This window comes from Rosa rugosa, chromosome 1 (assembly GCF_958449725.1).
Source record: "Rosa rugosa chromosome 1, drRosRugo1.1, whole genome shotgun sequence".
In the NCBI taxonomy this organism is placed as follows: Eukaryota; Viridiplantae; Streptophyta; class Magnoliopsida; order Rosales; family Rosaceae; genus Rosa; species Rosa rugosa.
The window spans coordinates 4167136-4190635 of record NC_084820.1 but is presented as its reverse complement, the minus strand read 5'-3'; the positions used below and the strand labels follow the sequence as shown (position 1 = coordinate 4190635).

Genomic DNA, 23500 nt, shown 5'->3' with positions numbered 1-23500 from the left:
ATATTGAATTGTCAGACTAATAATACTGTAGGTTGGATGAGTCTATCTTTAAATGCACGGAGCAAACTAATTATTTCAAGAACAAAGATATGTCAAACCCTAATAAAACCATTACGCAAGACCAACATGTAGCTAGCTACTAACAACTTCTAATAAGGAATCCATGGGAAGAAGAAGAAGGATTAGAAACGAGACGAGAAGATGATATTGAAGAAGGGCAGTGGTCCCTAAATAAGGCTAAGACTACAACTGTCCCTATAGTAGTGCCATGTGGTGGTCTCTCATCTTATCAATAAGGAATTTGGTACCCATTGCAAATTACAAAGATAAGAAAGAAAAAAATGACAGTCATGCTCATTTAACACATAATTTTAAGAGAAGAGACTACGAGAGATAAGTAAATATTAACTATATGTATTCAATTTAAATATTGAAATTCTAATGACTTAAAATTGTATATTTATTCTAAAACATTAGATTTATATGTCCCTTAAAGTTCCTCACAAGCTATCCCTTCAGTGAGCTGCTAAAGCAAAAAAAAAGTCTATATGCCTTCCCTTAATGTAAAGAACAGGTCCCCCTACGAGTCTCTTCGATGTGGGACTGTCCTATCAAATAGAAGACCATTTATTGCTGGATCTGTTATAGCTGGTTCGTTGCTTCACTTTACATAAAGTTAAAAGGGGGCAAAAAATTTGAAAAAAAAAAGTTAGTTATTCCCCTCCTAAGAAAGATGAAGGTGATGGATCTTGTTGCCCTAGTAGGAAGGACAAAATATAAAGCGAATAGAACAGGTTCCTGAAACTATTTCCTCCACTAAAACTTTCACCTTAAAAGTAGAGCATAACTGGCTTTCCATGAACTGCCAGGAAGGATCTGTAAAGCACAAGATGGTTGCATGCATCAATTGCAATTCAATGGAAGATGAAACCAACCCCCACTCTCAGTTTTTTACCTATCTGATTTTATGAGCCAACTGCTTTTCTCGTGTAAGATTTATGAAAAGCTGCTCGAACCATTTCTTTCTCTTCAATCAATCATGGAAAATGTCACGGCATCATACACTATTAACAATTTTGAGTGTCGGTGTTTTAACATGGGACTCGAAGGGGTCACCCAATTATGTGTATTCACTCGTCAAGAGGTGAAGAAGGCTCGACCTTGTGTAGTTTTTCATTTTTTATCCAAGCCATGACTGAAATGGACATGCCGGATTGCCGGCGTCTGGTTGCAAAGCCCGCAGCTGGATTAGTAGCTATCTCTTGATCTCATAGTGTTCTGAAGATTTTTTAGCTCAATTTTTTGTTTCTTGTAATTCTGTGTAGGTCTGTACAGATCAGTTGTGTTAGAAGTAAGCACTTATGGCTCCTATTTGTATGGTATTCCTACTTGTAACATTACCGTTCCACTTGAATGAAATCTGAAGCTTTGATGATTAAAAAAAAAAAAAAAACCAAGGAAAATGTCGGCATATGAGAACAAGCAACCGATTGGTCCAGTAACATGAGGACTTCTGATTCAACGAATTGTCGTATAATCTCAGTAGTTGTTGTGTTGTACTACAAAAAAAAAAAAATACACCAGCAAATCTATTATACAAACAAACTATGACAAAGTTAGATTCGATACAGATGCACAAGTTCAATAATGCCAGCTCAAAAACCCACCCTTACCTGATTGCCTGCCATACAAAAATTTATAAAAGCAAATACAATGATTCAGAATAAATTTAAGTTCGAGCCCATCAACATTTACTAATTTAAGTTTGAACTTCCCGACCACCTTTGTTCTCTGCAGCTAATGACACTAACCAGAAGCAAAACCAAATGTTTGTCTATGATTTGAACATTGTTTAATAATGATTACCAACTTTACAAAGACCGAAAAATCGAATCAAGCTAAGCGCACAAAGAAGGGAACAAATTTATATCAAATGGGATTAACATTGTCATTAACAAACGTTTATTTCCACCGAAAAACAAAAACGAAACATTTTTTTTTTCCTTTTCTAATGCCCAACACCACATCATTGTATATGTTACATTTGATCAAGATAAAGATTTCATTTAGCTACAAAATCAAAGGCCACCCGCAGCCACGGGGCCCCTGGATGGGTCTCTTTCTGGCAACCTATTATAAGGTGTGTCACTGTGTTGTAATATATAAATTGTAAAGTATCACAAGAATATAACTATCCTAATGGAAACTACAAGGGAGCCTTTCCAGGTTGTACATTGGAACGTTTTACAAGTCATCCTGCAAAGAAAAGAGAAAGGAAAACTTGCGTAAGAAGTCATATATCTAAAACGATAAGCAAATACAGTGGTTTATGGGAGGAAACAAGCTTAGTAGAGTTAAAGATGTAGAGAACATGACATACCCGCATGATAATAGAAGACCCTACATTTTTAGGGGACTCAAAATGAATGTAGGATTTCAAACAACATTAATTTGTTGGATAAACCACTGAAAGGATAGACTTATATGAATAGGCCTCAAATTTTTTTATTTTTTTTAAAAAGAAAAAGAAAAAATCATTTGCCCAACTCCCAAATGATCTCTTAACTTATGAGAATGTTCAGATCAAGGAACCAGCAAGTAATTAAGAATAAACACTCAAATATGAAGAACGTATCATCCGACTCCACGATTCTTTCAAGTGAAGATGAACTATATATTATGAGTGATTAATTTTTTAAAGGAAGAGGTTCACCCAATTACGAAGAACATATCATGCAACAAGATGAACCATCTATGAGTGACTGGGCACATCGACTGATGAAAATTTAAAACAAAATATTTCATAAAGAAGACATTCATCTTACATGAAGATTGATTTTTATGTTGATGAACTTCTCTCAGCATTTGTAGGCTACTCTTCCTCCTGGGTGCCATTCACAAGAACAACACCATTCATGGAGTCTGAGTCCTCCTCAATGGTATGTACTTCACCTTGATCTTCTCCATTCTCCTCTAAGTCCTGTAACATAGCCAAATACATGTAAAACCTTAAAGCACCCCAGTCATGCAATAAATATTAAAGAAAACTAACACAAGAAATGCTGAAACAGAAGTCATATATCTAACATGTTTAATTGAATTACTCATAAAACATCCTAATGCGGCATCTAAAACTTGAGAAAACTACAACGTGATTTTCAGAAGACAAAATGTGAACTTTGCCTGAATAGTCTCCCCAAAAAGAGAGGAAAAGATAAAAGAAAAAGCCTAGGCAAGGTAAAGTTGCAGATTTGCAAGTTCTGTTACTTTGCTATTTTAGTTGTCTCTAGAGTAATTTGCATAAAGAAGTCACAAGATTTTCTCTGAACTTTTGCACTCAAAATTCAAGTCAAAAGTGACCAAAAAAAAAAAAAATACTCATAACTTTGTAAGCAAATAACTCAAATCAGAATCAGCTCCCCTAATCTTCAGTTCAACAATCTGTTTAAATCAGTTGAATAATTGTACCTCATGATCCAGATCTCCATTTTCAACTGGGGCGGCTTCTTCTTCATCAATGTGCATGCTTTTGAACAATTCAACAAGACTGCTGGCTGGCTTCTCAGAAGCATAGACTGGGTACTGCTCAGCTGGTTGATAATTGCCACTGCAAAAAACATACATAAAACAATACAGTCAATCTAAATGCATAGGTCACCAAAAAAAAAAAAAAAATTTATCAACCAATAACAAGTTAGTAAAATGCTATCGATGTGCAGCCATGCATGATATAGCAATTCTTCATGTTGAAACAAATGTAATCAAAATACAAGATCCTAAAAGTACTGCACCACCAATCAGCAACTATGGTGATGTCTACTGGAGTGCCACAAACTCAAGACTGTGTTCCAAAGTCCCATTATTCATGACCTTAACATTGAGTAGGAAAGTGAACGGTGGATACCTATTTTCAGTGCGTTTAGACTCAAGGGAAAGAGAAATCTGCCAGTCCTCAAACAAATTAGGATATTCTTGGGGATCTGCCAAAGATTCTGCAGCTCTTTTATTAACCTGTCATGTGGCAAATTAAAGTACATAGTTAGCATCTATCGAATTGCTTCAATTGGTGACTAATCTAGAACACAATGCACAGCTATTTTAGTAAAACAGAGAGCAACTTATTATTTGTTGGCATTACTTCTACATCTCAGATGATAGATTTTCCTAAAATAAAGGTTCATACTCAAACTGAAAAAGAAAAAGACTGGAAGTTAGACCTTGTTCAGGTCATTTCTCCAAATTGAAACTATCTCTGACACCTTGCTGGGTAGGTAAGATCGTGCCATCAAAGCTGCTTCAGGTATCCGCTCACTGTAAGGAAAGATGTCAATACTTCTACAAACAAACATTACAAAACATGGAGAAGTTGAGGGATAATCACTATGTAACAGAAATTTACCTATCTAGCAACAGCTGGATGCATTCTTCCAATTTACCCAGCAAGAACAAACAAAGGAATGCAACATTATTCTTTCCCTGCTCTTTAGCAATTGAAGCAAGTTTTGATATTCCTTCAGCATCTCCAAGAGAAGAATACAGGAGTAGCAAGCCAGAAAAGTCCATTCCATATAATAGGCAATCTTCAGCAAGTTCTAACTGCAGAAGCCATTCATTGGTATGAATAAAGATTTGGATGTACAACATAAAATGCAAGGCATAACTGATGTATAACAAAAAGTTCAACTGATAGTAAGAATATCTAGTACCAAACACTAAGTAGGGTAGCTATGAGCACTTCCAATCACTGGATAGATGAATGATTCTTTAGGTGCGAGTGAATGTGGGGTCTTTTAGTTTATTTATGGGAAATCGACAGAAGACAGAGGTAAAGATATACCTTCCCAGAGGACATAGCTAAATCTCCCAGCTGCTTCCATTTGGATTCACTCTGTGCTTTAGTAGCAATTTCCTGTCAGCAAAAGAAGAAAACCTTATATATTCAAACAAGCAGATAAAAAGAAAAAGGAGTTTTGTGTACAAAGGAATTAAACACCAAAGTAAAAGTAAGCTCCAGAGCAAAGCCTTCTACCAACTCAGCAATAAACAGTATAAGTATCTTACCTTTGCAATCTCCAGATTACCCAGCTGTATAGCAAGATCAAATTTGTAGTCAGGATCTGTAGCCACTTCCAGTGCATCCTCCAACATCCCTCGAGATTCCAAAAACCGAGCCACACTGAAGGCAAAACAGGATTTACATCATAACACGCCCACTTATAAGATCAAAGGTAACCTCCTTGTACCAGAGTTAGGACATACATCTAACATTGCTTGATACACAACAATTTGCAAATGCAAAATCTTCCTACCTGTTATGTTGCTCTTGGGGAATTGTTGGAAAAATTTGTTTGGCACGCTCTAATTCTCCACGCATAACAAGTGTTTTGTACTCAATCAAGCTGAGAAGCAAGGAGTATCCCATGACACTGCATAAATAAGAACATAAACAAGTAGAGATTAAGACCAAGAATAACAAGACTTAACTCCTCTTCAGAACTGCATCTTGCAAGCAAAAACTCACTTGAACTCTTTATCGATAAGAAAAAGACGACTTTGATTGGCAAGATATCCTAACAAGTACATGGGCCGGTCCAGATGAAACATTGTGGTCACCTGAAAAGTTGCACTGAATCAAAAAACCTTCCTTATCTCAAATAAATATAAAGCAAACATTTTCTAATATGTTCTGAAAACTAAAGCAGAAGTAAGAGGGGGCCAAGGGTAAGAGACCCTCATATATTCAGCTGGGGTTGAACTTAGTGAGAAAACAACAACATGGCAATATAATTCTCACATGTCAATATCAATTTTATTAAAAAATAAACATTCTGATGTTAAATAGATATTATGAACTGATTCTAAAAGCTGGAAATATCATATACCTCACCACCAACACAGTAATTGAGTCGCCAGGAGGAGTTATTATAAACGAAACAGTCGCCAACCCATAATCCAGTTCGGACACGCTCGTTTATCTCAAAAAGCAGCTCAAAGGCATCCTCAACACCTAGTTCATCAACTGGCCTTCCACTGTCAAAATAAGAAGAGACTACATCCCTCTGCAATTAACCAAACTAAGTTAATCATGTGAACTAGTTTAAGCTATCATGCATAGAAATAATTGAGAAACTTAATAAAGGGTAGAAAAGCTTGAAAAGCAAGGGCTCTTACATCGTATTTTAGAATGTAGAATGATGAATCACTAGAAATTGCCACCAAATCACCGCTATCAGCCCAATAAACATTCTAGAAGAGTCAAATAAACCAAAGGAAAACATAAGATTACTACCGGTGTGGCCAAAATCAGAAGTTTGACAGTGATATTGTTCCAAGTGGTGTTAGTGGGATACCTTAACATTGACATCAATTCGTCTAATCAATCTGCATTCCCCCCAGTCATAGAAGCATACAAAGTCATTTGAACACATTGCCAATAGTGTCCCTCCATAAATGTGTTCAACAGAAAATGTTGGTCGGATATTCTTCTTTTCCTGCACAGTAATACCAGTTTAACTCCAAACCTATCCAACTTAGCAAACTTTTTTTATTTTTGAAAGACAATTATTTGTTTTATGCAAGAGCTAAATCTGCCATCAAACAAGTACAGCCCTGCTGATAACTATCTGCACTTCCAAGTTCCAAATTTGCATCATTCAGAAATCATTGCTCAAATTGGCGGTGACATTTTAGCTTAGTTGACCAATAAGTTTAGGGCATCTTCTCCAATCAAGGCAGTGCCTTACTCAACCAGACTACTTCTAGACAGCATATGAAGCAAAGAGAGGAAAAACAATAACTGTTTTGACAAAAGAGACATTTACCAATCTTAAAAAAATAATCTAATGTAGAATCAACGATTTATCTGTTTTATAAGCTTCAATACCTGGAACGTTTTGCTGAAAATTTTGATCTTTGATGTTGTTTCCCTAACAGCATATTCTCCATCTGATGACCAGACAAACTCCAATGCCGAGCCAAAGGATCTATTTCTCCACGCTAGAGCTGTGTATATTATGTACTCTCCATCACCACAAACAACAACAAACCTTCCATTGGGGTTGTGCTTCAAATTCTGGAATCAAATACAATATAAAACTCAAAAACGCATCTAATATGCATTTTCTGCTGAAAATCTCAAGTGCAGTGTTTATAAGCAGATCAAAATTTCTTACAGATTGGGACTTCCAATTAAATTGATAAAGGTATAGTATAGCTTGAACGATCGACCTTTACATTTGCTAGTAAAGAGAACCATGCTTATGCCTCGTGAAGTAATCACAACATGATCAATTGAAATAAAGTATCAAAATTGAAAGGTATCAATGCAACTGCACCCTTACCCACATAGGTTACAGCTAAAACTGAGTCAGAGGACAATGAGGGAGTGGGGATAAGAAAATTATTTCCTTGTTATGCATCTTCCTGACTCTAATCTAAATCTCTCGTGTTAAAAGATCTTGGGGTGTAATAGTAATGCATTATGGGTAATGGTCCATAGTTACTTGACAAGAGTAACATCACAGAAAAGGAAGCAGAAACACCTGAAGAAGGCTAGTGAGGTAGGTAAGCTGGCATGGCACAACTACAGTGACAACAATATCAACTAGATTAAAGATTCCTCAAACATAGATACTTACTTGAGGATAAAGATCACAGGTTCCCAACTCCTTCACGGCCAATGGTAATCTTTCTCCATCTGTAATCTGAATTTTACAACAAAAGGGCAACATTCAATTCAACTCAAACAAATAATTCTAGGACCATCTAAAAGAAAATTGGAAGTCTGAGCAAGTAGGGAGATTGAACCTCAAAATCTGATCCCACACTTTTGATATTCACAGTTTGGATTTCATTATGCTTGGCCCAGATTATTTTCCCACTACTATCCATGCTAGCAACCGGTACCTCTCGACCAATTTTTACCAAAATGGTTCCTTCGTCATAACCAATAACAATCCTGTATACAAAGAAGAAATGAATAAAATCATCATATCACAACTATAATAACTGTGAACATAATTCCAACCTGCAAAGGTTATCATAATGGAGAAGTCTTGGTCTTACTCAATCATCTACCTCAAGCATTAGACACATAGAGAAACTAGATAATTAAAAATTAAAAACAAAGAGCTTACCGACGTGATCCTTTCATATACCCAAAAGCCCAAACACGTTCCAGCCCATAATTCAATGTGTTTTCAAGCCTGCAAAGTAAGTAGTCATCTCAGTTTTTCTTTTTCTTTTTTTTTCCTTTCAACTTTTCTGTGCGAGAACCAAGAGTAATTATCACTCCATAGATTACAGAATGTTTAAAATATGTGCAGAGATCTATAGGACAGAGCAATAGTCTTATCTGTAAAAAGCAAAGAAGCAGAAAACTTAATCTCATTAGTCTTTTATATGACTGTTCACTAAACAGCTAACAGAAGCTTCAATACAGATGATACAATATGTTCAGCTGCCTGGTCTGACGATATGTCCAGCAGACCAGTGACGAAGACACACGCACACAAAAAACAGTGATTCTAATGACTTTTGAGGGATAGGTCAAGCCTATGAGAATGATGACACCAACAACAATCTTAGGAACCAACCAAGTAAGCTACATAAGACTGTAAGACTACAAATTCAATATCATATCCTTTAAAAGATGGATGAGGGTCTCTACCTTCAAATTTTCATCAAAGTTTATAGGTAAATTTCAGGCCAGGAAAGACTTAACTTTCTAAGGCCTTAACAATTCAATAAAAAACAAACTGATTCTTGGAAACTAAAAGTGAAGGTTTGACAAAGCACACAAGACCTTTATCTGAAATAGCTGAAACATATACTCTGCATTTTTAATTTAAACTACCTGTAAGTGGTTGAATGCCATATTCTAACAGTTCCATCCTCAGAACCAGTAATTATAACTGGAAGTTCAGGGTGGAAGCATACTGCAGATACATTATGAGTGTGTCCTTCAAGTGTCTGAACACAACTTTTTGTTTGATAGTCCCATACCTATTTCCATAAACTCGAGTTATAGAATATACATGAAATTCAACCACTGAAGTGTCAGGAAGATCATATCGCATACCTTTGCAGTGTGATCATCAGATCCCGTGATTAAGTACGGTTTATCACCACCAGTGAAGTAATCAACACAATTGACCCCTTTGAGGTGGGCATCCAATGTAAAATTTGGGTCAGGGGAGACAAGATTCCAAATCTGGAAACAGGATGGTGACAAGTAATTAACATTACATACAACCAAATGATTTTCCAAAATATTATGTACAGAGGTTGCTAAAGAATATTTCTATCTGCACCTTTACAGTGTGATCAAGGGAAGCACTTGCAAAAGTGTTGGTGTCTTTGGGATTAAATGTCACTTGCATGACATAGTGAGAATGCCCTTCAAATATCTGAGTACACATCCACCCCTTTTCCCAATCCCACAGTTTGATAAGCATGTCATCAGATGATGACAAAACATATGGAAGTGTTGGATGGACAGCCACACATCTAATGTAGTCACTGTGTGCTTCAAAGACTTTAACCTTGTCCATGGTATTGTAATTGTAAACACGTATACACATGTCATCGGCTGCAGCAACTACCCATTGCTTTCGTGTTACGAATTTTGCTGACCGAACTGCAAGCATAAAATTTTGACATCAAATAATTGCCATCTCAAGACCATTGAAGCTCATAGAAAAATTAATGTTTGTAGTACCTGGCAATTCAGAGACTTCAAATGACTTTGCCATGGTCTGTAACACATAAGTAACATTTCAGTCAGGAATACACACACCCTCAGAAGATCTCACAGTCAATAGTAGTGATGCGATAATCATATCAATGTGGAGCAAGCATGTCATACAGAGTAATTACTCACTTAAAAAATTGCTAGAATTCAAATGTTCTGCATCGCAATTCATGGTTCCTAACACAGGTAGGATACATACAATTCCAGTTTCTCTTTTACCTAGATGCCAAAGTCTAATAAACGAACAACAAGTACAACAGAGTGTACTTTTTCCAATTTTTACAAAAATTCTTTCAATTATAGCAAAAGCAAGGACCGTGTAAATTCTTACTGATGAAAATGTAAGAAAAAGAATAGCGCATTAAGGCCATAGGAAAACTAGAACTGGAATATCGGATAACTGGCACAAACCTGTGACTGGTAGTTCAAGATATACACGGTTCCTGAGTAAAGACTTGCAAGGATCCTACACCATGCAAACAAATTAACATAAGGTTACAGAACAGATAAGCACAATAATATTTCACAGCAAGCATTTCCAAAACTACATTCACATGCACCATAAACAGCGAAAATAGCACAATCTACGAACGAGGTGAGAATGTAGGATTACCATGGTTCAGTTGGATGCAGATCCAAAGACTTCACTCTCTCGGATCTTTGCGCAAACTTGCGCTGAAAACATCAGTACATTATGTAAGCAAACTATCAAAATTCTCAAAAATTGCAAGCTCAAATCTAAAGGAGCTGAGGAAGAGCTACCTTAATGTCAAGCCTGAGAGGCTGCAGAGAAGTTCCGGCACCAACCGCACACATTGCACCAAAGAAATCAGTTAAACTCCATGAAACAAATCGCTAAAGCTAAAACTAAGTCGGACAGTCAGTCAATGATCAATTAGGCTCAGTTCGAAATCGAGTTTGCGCAATTCTAACGCATCAACGAAACTCGAAGAAGAAGAAAGTGAGTGAAAATTTGGGAGGCATTTTCAGATCTAAGCAGAATTCAAAATCGAGAGACGTTACCATTGCTGCGTGCTGGAGACGACGAACTTGGAGCGGAGGAGTTGATGCGGAGCGAGGAAGACGTAGGCGGAAACCTAGGGAGAGAGATCGAAGCTGGAAGAGTCGAGGGCTCCAGAGAGAGAGAGAGTGAGGGATCGGAGAGATAGGAGAAGCAGAGCGACTGTGAGTCTCTCCCTCGCCCGCAACTAACAGAGTCTATGGGTCTCTGAAACTGAGAGAGAGCGAGATCGTTAAAGGGTAGAGTGGGCCTAATGTGGGCTTGAGACGCGTACCAATACACATAGTTGGGCTTGGGCCTAGTGTGGTTTTCATTTTATTTTTTTTAATTTTTTTAATCTCTGCTGGATGCATGTATTGAAAATTTTTTGACAGCTGTGACAATGATTTGGTTTAGTGACGTACGTTTTTCTTTTTAAGTGAGAAATCTTGACTTAAAATTGGATAACCAGTTATTAATTGTTATAATACGATACACGAAGCTTTTCTCTCTCTCAAGGAAACCCTAAAGGCCGGTTTTTGTTCTGGGCAATCATCCTCGTCCGGCGGCGCCTGGGCGCACTGGCTGGCCTTTGGCCTCGCCGTCGTCACGAGGTTGGCTGCCGGACGGGTATTGGATGGACTATTGCTCATAGGATGGCATCTGATGGGGGGTTTGCTCGGGGCTTGTGGATGGTCCGGCTGGGATGGAGTCAGAGGTGGTGGTCGTGCTAGCAGATTTGGCGATTGAACCCTGATGTCGGCGTCACTGATCTGGCTGTTTTGGCAGTGGCTCGAGGTTGGTTTTTTCTCTGAGGCGACGTGGCTCGTGCGGTTTTGGGTTGTCGACGGTATGCTTGTGGAGGCGCTGATCGAGCGGTGCAGGTCGTGGTGGCGTGTCCCGTGCGGTTTTGGGTCGCAGGAGATGGATCGTGGGGCGCGGATCGGAACGGTGCGGGTCGTGGCAGAGTACGGCGGACGGAGCTTGGCTGGCTGGTTTGTGCGACGGGGATGGAGTTGGCTGGCAGGTGGACTGGACCGGACCAGGCTTGGGCCTTGGGTGGACCTTTGCTGATGGATATCCTCTTTGGGCTTTGAGTTTATGGGCTGGGTTTGACCCTGGTCCAGTAGCTTCTCAATTGGGCTAGGGTTTAGGCCCTTGGCCCAACTCTATGTTTTTAGTTTTGTCTAAATTCAATAAATTTCCTTGTATTAGGAACCTAGATCTCTAGCGCCTCTGGCGTAGTACCAAAGGAGGATCTCCGCTATCTCTATGGTCTGAAATGTATAATGAGTGGGTCTATTTCTACGTACCATTGTGGGTACTACCACTACCTCATTGTCTGTCTATGTCCTTAAATGACAGCGGCAGAGTATGTAACGGCATATTCTGGCTTGTGATGAATATACTATTTCCCCCTGTGGGCTTGATTCAAAAAAATTTATAAAACGATCCACATAAAAAGGAAAAAAAAAAAAGACAAAGACATAATTAAGAACCTAATAACCTTGTTTAACTATCGTGATAGGAATTGGCAGGAAATGAATTTGTATTCGTGACCGCGTTACTCTTTTGTGAAATCAACGAGTTACGATCTAGTTACAATATCGTTAATGATCTTTTAAGACCACATTGGACATTCCAAAAAAGAAAAAAAACACATTGGATGTCGGGAATTTTTTATTGCATGGTTTGTGTGAAACATGTCAAACCATAGACAAAGACTTTGATGTAACATCATTTGGGGGGAGGATTCAGTGCATCGACGTGCACTTGCACCGACATAAATGGATGGTTAGATTATATTAAATACACTCTTAGGTCATTACTAAAAATATTAATTATAAATATCAAGGGTAAGTGTTGGGTCATTTGCACCGTCGGTGCATAGAATAATTTCCACATCATTTGATTTTTAATTAATTTTTAAAGAAATTCAAGAAAGAAAACAAAACAAGTTTCATTCCCAAGTGATGATAACAACTTAATTACTTCATGTCTAAGGAGAGAGACAGCTCGAAACCCTAGGTTACATGTAGGTGGCGGTGGTGACCTCGTCTTCTGCCCAACCACGTGGGGAGGCATCCACCGACGTTAACTCTCTGCAAGAGGACAGAGCACTTCGTGCTCTAGATTGGCTAGGTACGGATCCTGCAGTGGTTTTTCGCAGCAGCTAATGTTCTCGTTTGCACAGTGGCGTAGGCCTTAGTGTGATCGGGATCTAGTTTTGGGTTTCAATGATCGGCAACGGGCTCAGGTGCGAAGGCAACTTTATTCGTTTAGGTACTTAGTTCGGCGTCGATCCTTGGTCAAGGAGCAGAAGCACAACGTTTGCATGGGTTGCTGAAGGAGGCCATTGGCTCATGATCGAACTCGGGCGGCTGCAGCGTAGGCAAAAACACAAGCTTTTGGAGGGCGGGATGGCTGCAGTGGTTTCGCGCCTAGGGAGGCCGCCAGACTCAATTGGTGGTGATAACAGCTCTGCAGGTCTCGCTAGGGTTATGGCGAAGACTGATTTGGGTGTAGGGATGAGGGAAGTGGGGGTGGGCTGGGCCATTTGGTTTAAGCCCACTTTCCCTCCTCTCTTTGGCTTGGGCTGGATTTGGAGCTGGGTCCTTTGGCGAGTCTGTTGTGGGCTAGACTCAACATAATCCTAATTTAAGGTTGTTCACTGCAGTGTTTACCCCAAGCTAATCAAGGCAAATGCAGAGAATTATGGTTGTGTAGGAATAAATTTAGTTCTTAATTAGTTGTTGTTTCTTTGCATTTTCCTTATGCATGAAGTTTAGTTCTTTTGCATTTTCGTTTTGAATTTTAGTTTTTTGCATTTTTTGTTTGGGTGTTTGCCTGACTATCTGTGCAGTCAGTGCATTATTTGAGCAAGGAATGTAAAAGGGGTGGTATTCAGATCCCCTATATTGACCTTGCACGGTCGTATAATCTTTTGATTACAGGAATATATCTTCATTTCCTTCAAAAAAAAAAAAAAAACATGATCTACGAGAGTTTGCAAACAAATAGTTTACCTCTCAAATAAACAAGGATTAAATTCAGTTTACCCCCCTGAACTTTGGGCCTAAAATCAGACTGGTCCTTAAACTTTTTTTTAATCAAACTGGTCCATGTACTCTCAAACGACATCACCCGAGTCCAAATTTTAAATTTGCTTCCAAATGTGACGTCACTATAGCCGTTGGAGCCGACAAGGGGGCCCACATTTCAAATTTTTAAACCCATAAGGAGGGCAGAATGGACATTTCCAATTTAATATAATTTCTAATTTTATTTTATTTTTTCTCAAAATTCTCTCTCTCTCTCTTTCTCTCCTCCCTCTCCCCAACCACGCTAGAAACCCCTTCTCTATATCGGCGGCGTGATCTCGACGCTGCGTTTCACCTTCATCTTCTTCCTCTTGAATCTCAGACCACCCTTCTTCTTTTTTCACTGAACGGTCCATCTTCCTCGTCAGTTTACATATATTTAACTCAAATTCCATTTCAACTCCATAACTCAAAACACTATTACACTCACAATTGCTCATAATTCGAACCCGTTCAATTCTTGCTTTCCAACTCAATTTCTCCATTTCTATCCCAAATAATCTCTGACTCCAATACAAAATTAATATAATCAACAACAATGACTTCACGAACAACCGTTCAAACCAATTTACTCTGTTATGGGATTGTTGCTTGATCGGAAACGGAAACAAGAGCCATGAATATGCAGTAGCCACAAAACCCAAAACTCCAATTCTCCAAATTCAACCAAAACTTAAATTCAGTTATACCCAACAATAAGAATCACGATCTCATGTTCATATATATAGTCGGAAATAGACCAACAATTGTCTGTTGATATTCTTGAACAGTGATACCCGAAATGAACAGTAACCTCAAAATCCCAATTCTTCTTCTTGTTCTTCTGAACCCATCAACACCCAAACTCAAACCCAATTGCTATCAAATTCAAATCCAAAACCCAATTGCTATCAAATTCAAAACCAAAAACCAAACTCAAATCCAGTTGCATGCTATCAAATTCAAATCCACTATCTTCATTCTCACCCTTGATGGCCATGAGCAGAGAGGGAAAGGATGGAAGAGAGAGAAGAAGCCGAAGAAGAAGAAGCGGGCCCTGGTGGCCCAGGTCTTCGACTTCGTGACCCGGCTCAGGAAGTTGGTGATGATGTCCAACGCAGGTCGGATAGGTGAGAGCTCCGGTGCAGATGGTGTCCTACAGGTCGGCGGTGAGGCACGTGGAGCGGATGAGGTCGAAGGCCAGCTTCTTGCAGACGGCGGAGGCGACCATCTCTGTGAAGGCGGACTTGGCGAGGATAGAGATGTCGCGGTCTGAGATTTGAGAGGAAGGAGGTGAAGATTGAAGATTGAATAGATTGAAGGAGGAGAAATTACAAGGCTGAAGCTAGAGCTGTTCGAGGATGACATTGATGGCGCCATCGTGGGAAGGAGGTGAAGGTGAAACGCGTAATCCAGTCGCCGATATAGAGAAGATGAGAGAGAGAGAGAGAGAGTAAAAATAAAAATTAGAAATTATATATATTAAATTAGAAATGTCCATTCTGCCCTCCTTCAGGGTTTAAAAATCTGAAGTGTGGGCCTCCTTGTCGGCTCCAACTCAGCAGCTGGCGTCATTTTTGGACCCGGATTCAAATTTTGGACTCGGATGATGTTGTTTGAGAGTATAAGGACCAGTCTGATTAAAAAAAAAGATTTAAGGACCAGTCTGATTTTAGGCCCAAAGTTAAGGGGGTTAAACTGAATTTTTTCCAATAAACAATGTTGATAGTTTTGCTCATAGCTATAGATTTTTGATTTTGCGTATCTTTTATAAGAATGGCTATTGGAGTTAATGGACCTAAATATGGTTGGATTGGATGATTATATAGGGAGGATCCTCAGTCTTCTCAATGTTGAAAAACATTATGTACTAGAGCTTAATCCCACATTGATATAGCTATAAGAGAGAGAACAAGGAAGCAAAGTAACTATTACCTAATTTAGAAAACCTAAGTTACACGTTCTTTAGAACATTTTTAGCAGACTCTCTATTTTGACTCCTTAGCTATTTTGGAGAACATGTTTAGTTTTTTAGATATATTAGCATGCTACACCAGACTAGCATCTTTAGCAATGCTAGCCATTTTTGAGTCAAATTTAGGCAAGGTAGCTAAGAAGTCATTTTGGCTAGCCACTTTAGAAATTCATCTGTATCAATGCTCTCTATTTTAGTTAATTTTGAATTTTTTTTTTTAAATGAAGATTAAATAGTTTATATGTATTTATAAATTACATAAAATAACTTAAAATGAATGTTTTAAATTATAGAGAGCCTCATCTCGCTCTCTATATTTAGGAGCGAGATAGCTAAAAGTTATAATAGAGAGCCACTTAGAGCATCTTTAGCAGACTCTCTATTTTGGCTCCTTAGCTATTTTGGAGAGCATGTTTAGTTTTTTTATCTATTTTAGTAGCTGCACCAAACTTCTAAGTGGCTCTCTATTATAACTTTTAGCTATCTCGCTCCTAAATATAGAGAGAGCGAGATGAGGCTCTCTATAATTCAAAACATTCATTTTAAGTTATTTTATGTAATTTATAAATACATTTAAACTATTTAATCTTCATTTAAAAAATAATATAAATGCAAAACTAGCTAAAATAGAGAGCATTGATGCAGACGTAATTCTAAAGTGGCTAGCTAAAATGACTTTTTAGCTAAAGTAGCTAAAAAGTCATTTTAGCTACTTTAGCTAAGATTTGACTCAAAAATGGCTAGTATTGCTAAAGATACTCTTAAGAGTATGGTGCAGTTACTAAAATAGATAAAAAGCTAAATATGCTCTCTAAAATAACTAAAGAGCTAAAATAGAGAGTCTGCTTTTAAAGATGCTCTTGGCCCTCCATTATAACTTTTAGCTATCTCGCTCCTAAATATAGAGAGTGAAATGAGGTTATCTATAATTTAAAACATTCATTTTGAGTTACTTAAGGTAATTTATAAATACATTTAAACTATTTAATCTTCATTTAAAAAATAATATAAATTCAAAACTAGCTAGATTAAAATAGAGAACACTGATGAAGATGTATTTCTAAAGTGGCTAGCTAAAATGACTTTTTAGCTAGTTTGGCTAAAATCTGACTCAAAAATGACTAACATTACTAAAAATGCTCTTCTCAAGTAAGAAAAACCTAGCTAGCTAGCTAGCTATCACAGGAAATCTTTATTCCCACTTTACACAGCAATACTATTCATAATACTTTCACTAAAAAAAAAACAATAAGATGCGTGCGCGCACTAGCTATCTAGCTAATTGCAGCCAAATTAATGATGTACATTAATCCTAAACAGCATCAGATTGTCGTGTTGATGATGAACCGCTATTTTCAGTGGACCTGTCAAGTGAGAACCTGCATGATTCGACTGCATCCTCCGCGGACAAGAACACATTTTCCTTCTTGATTTTGTCTAGGAAATGCGATGCTATCATCTTCTCCATCACCTTAACTCTCGGGTTTATTAGTCCTAGCTGAAAGAGTTTAACAGAAACAAAACATGCATTTACTGCCAGAAAAAAAGAAAAAAAAATTGCAATTTCGCGGTTAATCTATAATCGAGTTGATAAATTGATGAAGAAGACGAACATGCGATCTTCTAGCTAACCTTAATGTTCATTCCACTCAGGATTTTAAGTATCTCGGCCATTGTTTCAATGCCAGGCACGTCAATGGTGACAACTCCTAAAAAATGAAACTCAATTAAAAATAATTGATAATGGTCGAAACGAATCAAACGATACAAACATAATCAGCCTAATTAATAACCTGATAAATCGAGCAAGACATGCTCAACAACATCTCTGGAACTGGTTTGCTCATCGCGAATCCATCTCAAAATCCTGCAAAAAATTAACCATGCAAGCTGGGCAATTGAGAATTATTACATGCACATTTATGAACAGATCTATGTATATATGTAGTGTCTAAGCAAGCATATCATTCTGAATTGAAGGTAAGAATATGCATACCTCTCTCGAATATAGTTGCAATTTGCACAGTAAATGGGGGAGCCAATTTGTAGGACAAGGATCCCTGAATGTTTTATTCCATTTGGATACTGCTCTAAGTCACGATATAGACCCAAGTCTGGTAGTTTTCCAAGCTTACAAGTGCCAGGCCTAGCCACATAAAGCAGTGATCTCACGAGACTAAGACCCACCTAATTAAACACCAAAGACTTCAAATTGAAGGCACATATAGGTGATTTAGAGACAGTTTTTGTTTAATACAGCTAAATGAAGTCGATCGATCTCAATCATCTCGTATATGAACGAGTTTTAAGAGCAATTTAGATAGGAAAAAAATCAGTAAAGAAAGAAGTCGACTCGTTTGGAGGCAGGGTGACGAATTCTTACTGAGAGGCCAAGACCAATGTCCATGCTTATGAAGGCCACTCCTAAGAAGGCAGCCATGCAAACTAGAAAGTCGAACTTGTCAACCCTAAGCAGTTCAAAAGCTACGTCGTATTTTATGAGTCCAAGCATGGCAGATACGATAATGGCAGATAGGGCAACAAGAGGGGTATAACTAAAGAAAGGAGCCAATAACAAAAGCACCAGCACCATAAACAACGACTGTACTGCGTTCGCCATTGCCGTCTTTGCTCCCGCACTGTAATTCACCGCCGACTTTGAAAATGGTCCTGCATTAATATGCGAGTTAATTAACGATTATTAACCAAAGAGTTGATTGTAGTCTTTTTTTTTTTTCCTAATACGTACCCGCTGCCAAGTAGCAAGAAGTGAAAGATCCCATTATGTTCATGATTCCATAAGCTATCATTTCCTTATTCCCATCAACTTGTTCATTCCTCTTCATGCCAAAGCTCCTTCCAACGGCTATTCCTTCCTGGATCGATATTGATCAAAGTTGTTTCAAAATTAAGGATACTAATTAGTTTAATTAATATAATTATGGTTGAAATTAATCAAAATCTTACAGCCAGGGCAATAGCGCCAGTAATACACCCAGCCTTCAAAGCAGCTGGAAAATATCTCATGTCAAAGGTCAAATACTGAATGGAAAGAGGATTGATTCCTCTATTCAAGTGTCCAACCTAAAAAAGATTTACAACATACTTTTAAAAAATAACAAAAAATTATTTTGAATTCGTAATGGTGCGTACAAAATTACAACTGTCTGAAATTAAGATCTCTAGCATATGCAGAATCAGGTTTTGGGAGAAATTGGTTTAGATCAACGATTTTGGAGAAGATAGATCTTTTACCACAGCGAGTGAATATGGGGAAGAAATGAAGAAGCCTATATAATGGTGCACTAGTACTTACAATGGGTATTCCATGATTTTCAGCATCGCCAAAATAAGCAAAAACGCAGCCAACTAGAACCACAACCAGTGGACTCATGGCGGATATCCAAAATAGCTTCGGCTTCTTGTCCTTCTGAAAATTTATATATTATTCATATGATCATTATTAGCAGACTATGCTTTTACAGAAATGGTTGATAATTAAACTAGGGTCAATGAATTTGGTACTAATTTAATTATCATATTCATGTAGTAAAGCACTCACAATGAACTTTGTTATTTGAAGGAAAATGAGGAAGACAATACCAGCAACGGCAGTCTCCCATTGCCACTGAAAAAGGGAAATGTCAATAATGACGTGATTAGGTTAATATGAGTTTGGTCATCTTCACCTTATAGTCTTATACGTACACGAGTGTTATATTTTTCTTTTTTAGTTAAAATTAATGGTTGTAATTAAAATAAAGTATAAGATAGTTCATTTCTAAAAAATATATACGAACCTCTTTTCTATGTCGGAAAACTGATTTCAAAACAGATATGATGTCCGTTTCAGTCGTAAAACTCTGCATTCCTAATATTCCCTTCAACTGTTGCAAGGAAATTATAACTGCAGTCCCTCCCATAAAACCAGTGATGGTAGAATGTGATAAAAAATCCACTAAAATCCCCAGTCTGCAAAACTCATGCACAACATCACTCATCTATTTGAACGACTAGAAAATATAAGATGTGCGTATGATAATATATACCTAACCTATACAGTAGAAGAGAAATTAGTGTTAAAAGAAAAAGTTTAAAAATAGATATATAATACATGGTAATTTCCCTAAATTAATTCGTATACAACATATTTCAACATAACTTTTGACACACAAATTGTGCATGCGTGTAATCTATATCGGGCAATGATAGAGGGTCTCAATGAGATCTAAGATTTGTAGCCTCGAATTCTAGCTAGGTGTCATTTCATATAAGCAAATACAAATTTTATTTTCAAACCCTTCCGCATAATACATCTTGCCACGTCATAATTTTGCAACACCAACTTTACCTATTTTATATTTTCTTTTAGACTTTCAGGAGGTGAATCAATGACATTAGTCAATTTAATTAGGTGACAAAAAAAATATTGCTTGTTAATAGCAACTATTAATCATGTATTAATTTAAGGGAGATATATATAAATTCTTTCACCAATATTTTTCTTCATTTAATTAATTTTTTTCCTATAATTTTTCTTTTCAAATAGCATTGATATATTGAATTAGGTGATAGGAAATAGGCATTAACTTTTCTTTCCAAATATTAATTAATTTCGTCAAAACAAAAAATAGCATTAATAAATTGAATTTGGAAATAAGTATTCCAAATTTATTTTATTAAATTTATTTACAAAAAACTTTTTACCCCACAACACTAATTATATAATATACATATATATATATATATATATATATATATATATATATGTGTGTGTGTGTGTGTTCATATGCAAGTGTATTTTTCACATTATATTGTCATAATTTGCAGGAACCCGACAAACTTTGAATTCATATATATGTGTTATGTAAATCTATTCATCGAATTACATGAAATTATTTTTATTCTTGATTGAAGAAAAATAAATTATTGTTTAAATCTTAGCATGAGTGTAATGAAAAGATTTTTTTTTTTTTTAGAAGAAAGGCAAAATAATTTAGAGTCATTAAATTTTGGAATAGTAAGATGATATTTTCTCTTCAAGAATTATATGGCATGATTGGACAAATAGTTGATATGTGTAGTAGGTGACATTGCATGACACCTAAGATTGATGTCACAAATCTTAGGCCTTATTGAGGCCAACTATCATTTTTTAATCTTTCTCATGTATATATTCATAGAAACTGTTTTAGTTATTAGATTGCATATTGGAGAAGAAATAATTAATGAACACCTGGACTAATTTGATCTTCAAGTACCTTAGAACACCCATTAGTGTCTGCATGACTCCTGTGACAAAGGCGGCCGTAAAAATCAGGTGAAGATACAAAGTGGGATCATTCTTCGGCGATGCTACTTCTCCGATCTGTTCTCTCATAAGTAACGAGCACGCCGCCAAGTTTCCCACGGCCAGATACTTGGAGTCCCCCAAAATTGCATAAAAGAGAGGCGGAACAAAGCTCGTATCTACAGAGTTAAATAAAACAAAGCCATCAACCATATAGTTATATCAACTGTTCAAGAAGTGGGGCAAGTAATTTTCTCCGACAACTTACATAGGCCAATGACGGGTGGGATTTCTGCTAGTTTAGCGTAGCTAATTCCTTGGGGGATAGCAAGGCTGGTAATGGTGAGACCGGCGAGGAGATCGTACAGAAGAGTACGAAAGTTATACTTGGGGAGCCACTCGAAGATCGGAACAAAGTACACCAACCCTTTCTTGACTTTCCCAAGTGCTTTCTCATTCTCAAGACCCTTGAAGGGATCGTCGGGAAAGAGTGATTCCTTTAGATCAGCTTTGAATGTGGTGCAGAAGGCTCTCGGAGCAGAGAAGTTCACCTTGTGGTGGTTTGATGTGCTCAAATCCGTAGACATGGTCAGAAATATGCTGATAGAGATGTTAGTTAGGAAAGAGAGTATTCAACTCACGAACGTAGGTTATATATATGAAGAATGACAGGGAGTGGACAGTGATGCTGGCATTACATGCGGCCTGGATTAACTTGACTGAACCTGGATACAATGAAGTCCACATCTCTTATTTTTCTGCTACAATGTCTCTCGGTCAAGATCCCGTATTTCCCTCTCCTTTACCTTAATCCTTTTTTTTTTTCCAAATTCATACATGGAATGAATTAATATCTATGTACAATTAATAGAACTCTCAAAATATATGTAGTGGAGCAAATTACAAGATTGTTTCTGCACTCAATAATATCAAAAACTTAACTTTACTACGTACAATCTTCTTGCTTTCTCATTTTTATTTATTTTTTTGAGCTCACGTTACAAGAAAAAATTAAGTTGGTGTTGTAATTGTTTTCCGTATTTAGAAAACTATAGTCTTTTTTTTTTTTGCATGAGGTAAAAGAAAAATGACAATAAGATACTGTTTAGTGTTTACAATGTTACATCATGTGACATGCAAACAGATGAGCCTACACCAGGCAATATTGGAAGATAATAAGCCAAGCTAATTGTTTAAGACCACTCTCAACCGTCAGAAATTTTATCAACTAAATTTGAACCTTTGATTGAAATGGAATATTCAAATTGATCAAGAACGAGAGCTAAGCTAACTAGCCAGATAATAAAGGGAATTTGAACCCATTTGCTGCATGAATGCATTCGATTATTCGATTTACATTCGCTTATAATCGATATTTGTTTCCACAATGGCTCCAAAACATAGTTCCAGATGATTTGATCGATTTTGAAACTACCACGTAAAATTAAACCTTCCTCGGTTAGCCATGAAAAATTAAGAGAGGCCTGATGAGATACATCGACTCTATTTGAGTTTGAAACGCAATTACTTGGTGAAGTTTGGTGTTGTGTTTGCATCTTCGGAAACCGTGGACTTGCTTTTCAGCATCACTTCAACATTCTCAATTCACAAAGTTAATTTCTCTTTGTAAATTTGTAAAGAAATAATTAAGCCATTTTTTTTTTTGAGGATAATAATTAAGCCACTTTATGTCTACCCAAATTCTTTAGACGTCTCATGCATCCACTTTCATAACCTTATTCTGCTATTTTGAAAAACATGCATGAAGAGATTAAAGCAAGTCAATTAATCCTGCCTAAAGAGGTTAGGACAGTGAATCAGTGATGCACCGATCAATATATACTTTAGTCTTTAGCACTCGATCCAATAAATTTGTATATTTATTTCAAACGTATTTGACGCGCGATATATATTGAAGATTTCATTGCCACCATATTGAAAAACCTAGCTACCAACGAAGAAAAAAAAAACTAAGGGTGCTTCATATATCTAAGAAATCCTTGGATACGATTGTCGGGAGAAGCTGCAAAAAAGAACACGGCTTGGCTAATAACCATGTATATCTGAAGTTGAAGGAGTACTGAAATCTGAAATCTGAAATCATGCTAAACAACAATGAATGACTCGGATTATGAGAAAAGCTTATATTACGGATTTGGCTGACACTGCACAATGAGTCATACTCAAATACTCTCGAAGATTTGGTACGTACGTAAGAATGATTATTTGAGAAATATAAGTCCAATTTTGATGAAGACTATAAGAACGGAAATTAATTTGATTGCAATTAATACTCTCGAAGATTCGGTACATAAGAATGATTCTTTGAGAAATATAACTCCAATTTTGATGAAGACTAAGAATAGAAATTTGATTGCAGTCCTTCTTTTAGCTAGGTATACAT

At 37.0% G+C, this 23500-nt stretch overlaps 2 protein-coding genes across 2 annotated transcripts; both read right to left on the bottom strand.

Annotated features, from left to right (window-relative positions):
* Window positions 1–1893: 1893 nt before the first annotated feature.
* On the bottom strand, window positions 1894–10984 carry LOC133711503 (coatomer subunit beta'-3-like). Its single transcript, XM_062137616.1, has 25 exons — window positions 10775–10984; window positions 10514–10534; window positions 10365–10426; window positions 10163–10217; window positions 9719–9755; window positions 9312–9637; window positions 9080–9211; window positions 8855–9003; window positions 8136–8204; window positions 7807–7957; window positions 7638–7703; window positions 6884–7072; window positions 6351–6491; window positions 6172–6246; window positions 5883–6059; window positions 5522–5613; window positions 5310–5426; window positions 5062–5176; window positions 4838–4909; window positions 4400–4596; window positions 4218–4311; window positions 3905–4011; window positions 3469–3607; window positions 2826–2980; window positions 1894–2256 (listed from the first exon to the last, which is right to left on the bottom strand). The coding sequence occupies exons 1-24, from the start codon at window positions 10775–10777 to the stop codon at window positions 2873–2875; spliced, it is 2694 nt and encodes an 897-aa protein (XP_061993600.1). The 5' UTR covers window positions 10778–10984; the 3' UTR covers window positions 1894–2256; window positions 2826–2872.
* A 5861-nt stretch (window positions 10985–16845) lies between these two features.
* LOC133727072 (probable sulfate transporter 3.5) lies at window positions 16846–21690 on the bottom strand. Its single transcript, XM_062154699.1, has 12 exons — window positions 21365–21690; window positions 21068–21275; window positions 19607–19778; window positions 19369–19434; window positions 19123–19236; window positions 18774–18890; window positions 18556–18682; window positions 18190–18476; window positions 17803–17993; window positions 17600–17673; window positions 17439–17515; window positions 16846–17304 (listed from the first exon to the last, which is right to left on the bottom strand). The coding sequence occupies exons 1-12, from the start codon at window positions 21681–21683 to the stop codon at window positions 17119–17121; spliced, it is 1938 nt and encodes a 645-aa protein (XP_062010683.1). The 5' UTR covers window positions 21684–21690; the 3' UTR covers window positions 16846–17118.
* Between the last annotated feature and the right edge of the window lie 1810 nt (window positions 21691–23500).